Raw genomic sequence first — 3,645 nt, forward strand, 5'->3', positions numbered from 1 at the left:
AGTAATGCAATTTATAAACTTTAGTGACGATTTGACACTGCCTCGACTGTGCAAGTGACTATTCCTGTGTCAACTGTGCAGCGTGCAGCTCGCGTATAGACAGACGCTGTGGTGATTTGAAGACATTTGCGTATTTTGAGAGAGAAAGAGAGAGCGCGCACGTGGTGATTCACTCACGCTGTTTGTGAAATTACGTCTCACACAAGGTTTTCAAATTACTTTATAAGTTATTTAATGAAGAAATATGAAGGTGAGTACCTCACCTTCAGCATTATAATTATTTTACCCGCGCCAGATAGAGACTGAGACGGTACCGCTGCATGTCGTGCCAAACCTCTCACAGCAGCGTCATCAGCTTGAGATCGTTTTTTTGAGATCGGCCTTTTTAGGGACCGCCGATTAAACATCCCAACGTGATTATCGGCCGATAGTGATCGGTAGCCGATCAATCGGAGCACCCCTATTCACAATGAATCTAAGCCTCTCGCTAAGTTTTCAGGGCTACTTCAGAAACAGGATTGAAATCCACTGGTTTAATGCCATCCAACACCTTTAGTTAGTTACTCCTTGCAGTGTTTGCAAAACTTTATAAATGGTTGCACAACCGTTTGTTTCACAGAAATGAAAATCAGATTCAAAAACTGCTTATTCAGCCTTGGTCTTTTCATTGGTTTTATGATTTATTCAGCACACCTGCATGTTAGTCATACTAGAAAAACACAATGTTTGACGTCAGACTGTTAATAAACAAAGAATCAAAGTCGTTGATCGCTGAACCATCTGAATAGAGGCCTGTAGAGTTTGGTGTTTTAAAGACGACACGTGATTTCTTATATAACGCATTTATATATTGCATCAGGAGGAAGCTGTTGAGTTTGAATAATTGTTAACAGCTTCGCATTTCACTTGCATGTCTTTTTTCTGTAGACTCACGACTCTGGATGAGCTCGACTGCAGCTTCAATGAGATCGAGGCTCTGCCGTCCACCATCGGCCAGTGTGTGAACCTGCGTACGTTTGCTGCAGACCACAACCTGCTCACACAGATGCCTCCAGAGGTCAGTCCGGTCCCGGCACGATGCATTTAAGACAGCATCAAATGGCATTTATATATTGCCTTATATATAACTGCCATAATATCTTGTATTTCAAAGTAAAACAGAATGTTGTGTGGAGAATAGTGCAGGATGGGATTTAAGTTGAACCAGCTGGATAAAACAAAAACAAATTCCCACTGCTGCGGTCAAAACGACTCGTACAAAATGGTTCAATCTCGACCGAATCGATCCTGCAGTTTGATCAAAGTGTCCTCCTTGAGGCTGTGCATCTCAGTTGACCCTTCATGTGTATGTTTGTGCATCTGACAGATGGGCAGTTTGAAGAACGTCACCGTTCTCTTCCTGCACTCAAACAAGCTGGAGACTCTGCCGGAGGAGATGGGCGACATGCAGAAACTCAAGGTCATCAATCTCAGCGATAACAAGTACGTCCCTTTGCCACAAACACTGCCAAACATCATATCATGCACATATACACAACAGCCTGCAGTGTATTCTAAAACATCAACTGCTAATCACCTTATTTTCACCTTAATTTACTGTTCTTTTATTGGATCATGTCCCTTTTATTTTATTTCAGCATACTATCATCGTCACTTATTTCTAATGCGTGGTACAGTAATCAGGTTTCTGCTCTGTCCTCTTTCTGCGCAGGTTGAAGAATCTTCCGTACAGCTTCACTAAACTCAACCAGATGACCGCAATGTGGCTGTCTGAAAACCAGGTGGGCAAAGCTCAGACACACAAGGCATAATATACAGTCGTTAGTGTGAAATAAACACCGGCAGAGCTATCAGGACTGCAATGCAAGCAGAGGGTTGATTTTTGACTGAAGGGGATTTGTTTTTGTTTTGTTTGTTTGTTTTTTGCGCTAATGGCCAACTGAATGGAAATGATCTTGCTTATTACACAACTACTTGGCTACTTTCTAAATAAGTAAATAAATTGACAAAATAAATGGACATTTTATTGTGTAGAACAAGTTTCCCACGCTCATCGACAAGCTGGAAATGTAAAATAGTTATTTAAAGGTGTGAACAAGTCATTTGAAATTGGTCAAATCTAACAAAGTTGTGGAATTTTCTGTTATAATATAATATAATATAGGTAACACTTTAGTTTAGGGATAAATTCTCAATATTAAAGGGTTAGTTCACCCAAATAGAAAATTAGCCCATAAATTACTCACCCTCAAGTCATCCTAGGTGTATATGACTTTCTTCTTTCAGACGAATCCAGTCGGAGTTATATTAAAAATGGTCTTTGATCTTTCAAGCTGTTTCATGGCACTCAGCGGGTGTTGCATGCATCAGTCCAAAAGAATCAGTGACAAATGTTTCCAGCTTGGCCACGCAGCTGGTGGCTGTGAGAGCCATTACTTTGACATTTTTCTGAGAGAACCACTTAGACGCATTTGGCTGTGATTCAACAGGCTGGAAAATATAGCTGGATTTTCTGCTCCCTGTGCTATATTTATAAGCCTTGATACACATTATACCAGACTCTTTCTCAATTGACTGTGTTCTTATTAAATCATGTCCCATTTTTATTTTATTTCAGCATACTATCATTCTCACTTGTTTCTTATTTGTCGTACAGTAATCAAGTTTCTGCTCTTTGTGCAGGTTGAAGAATCTTCCGTACAGCTTCACTAAACTCAACCAGATGACCGCAATGTGGCTGTCTGAAAACCAGGTGGGCAAAGCTCAGACACACAAGGCATAATATACAGTCGTTAGTGTGAAATAAACACCGGCAGAGCTATCAGGACTGCAATGCAAGCAGATATTTTTGTAAGAAAAATATCCATATTCAAAACGTAATATTTACTTTAATGTAGCTTGCGCCAACAGTTGTACACGGAAGCAGTTCCGGGCGGATGACGTCTGAGGTCTATAAGACAAGTGCTGTAAGACTTGAAACTAGCAGCTATGAAAGAAATTGGTTGCCTGGGACAGTGGTCAGTTTTATTTTAGCCGTGTGTATAAATAAATATTTGATCACATAGAGCATTTCAGAGGTCCGCGTTATAAATTTACATAATTCACAGCATCACAATAATCTCATACACAGTCACTTCCCAGACATACACTTGGAAAGCTTGTCCTTTAGCGGGGTCTGTGCTGTTGGCAGAGTGATTTGATGTTACCATCAGCAGAGCTCAGAGTGTGTGTGTGGGTGATCTGTAATTGAAAGCCTGAGTGATTGTCGCAAGTGGCCATCAAGCCTGTGACTAATGCTTATTGAATATAACAATCACCTCCACTCCCACACACGCCGTCAGCCCACCTCTGAGGTTCAACACAGCACAGAGTTTATCTTAAGATATGATGATAATTAAAGGAATAATTCAACCTAAAAATTTCCTCATTCTCATTTCATTACAAACCTGTATGGCTTCAATGCTCACAAGCGCTGGGCCAGATTGCGGTCAAATCTGCATTGTTGTGATATTTGTTCTCAAGGAAGCAATAACTGAAGCAAATTCAGCTGAATGCATAAGAACAGCGCCGCTATGAAATAATAAAACACTGGTAGCGCATCTAATCAGCATGAGCCATATGGTAAGGCTCTGCCAAAATCCTCTG

At 40.6% G+C, this 3,645-nt stretch overlaps 1 protein-coding gene across 2 annotated transcripts in view; it reads left to right on the forward strand.

Annotated features, from left to right (window-relative positions):
- Positions 1-3,645, forward strand: part of LOC107726559 (protein LAP2-like) — a 39,748-nt gene that overhangs the window by 18,763 nt on the left and 17,340 nt on the right. For both annotated transcript variants that reach the window (XM_016536189.1, XM_016536190.1), the window contains exons 10-12: positions 928-1,057; positions 1,367-1,482; positions 1,712-1,781. In XM_016536189.1, the coding sequence (XP_016391675.1) occupies positions 928-1,057; positions 1,367-1,482; positions 1,712-1,781 (316 nt within the window). The remainder of the gene's footprint in view (positions 1-927; positions 1,058-1,366; positions 1,483-1,711; positions 1,782-3,645) is intronic.

Source organism: Sinocyclocheilus rhinocerous, unplaced genomic scaffold (assembly GCF_001515625.1).
Source record: "Sinocyclocheilus rhinocerous isolate Xijiao unplaced genomic scaffold, SAMN03320098_v1.1 scaffold726, whole genome shotgun sequence".
Lineage (NCBI taxonomy): Eukaryota > Metazoa > Chordata > Actinopteri > Cypriniformes > Cyprinidae > Sinocyclocheilus > Sinocyclocheilus rhinocerous.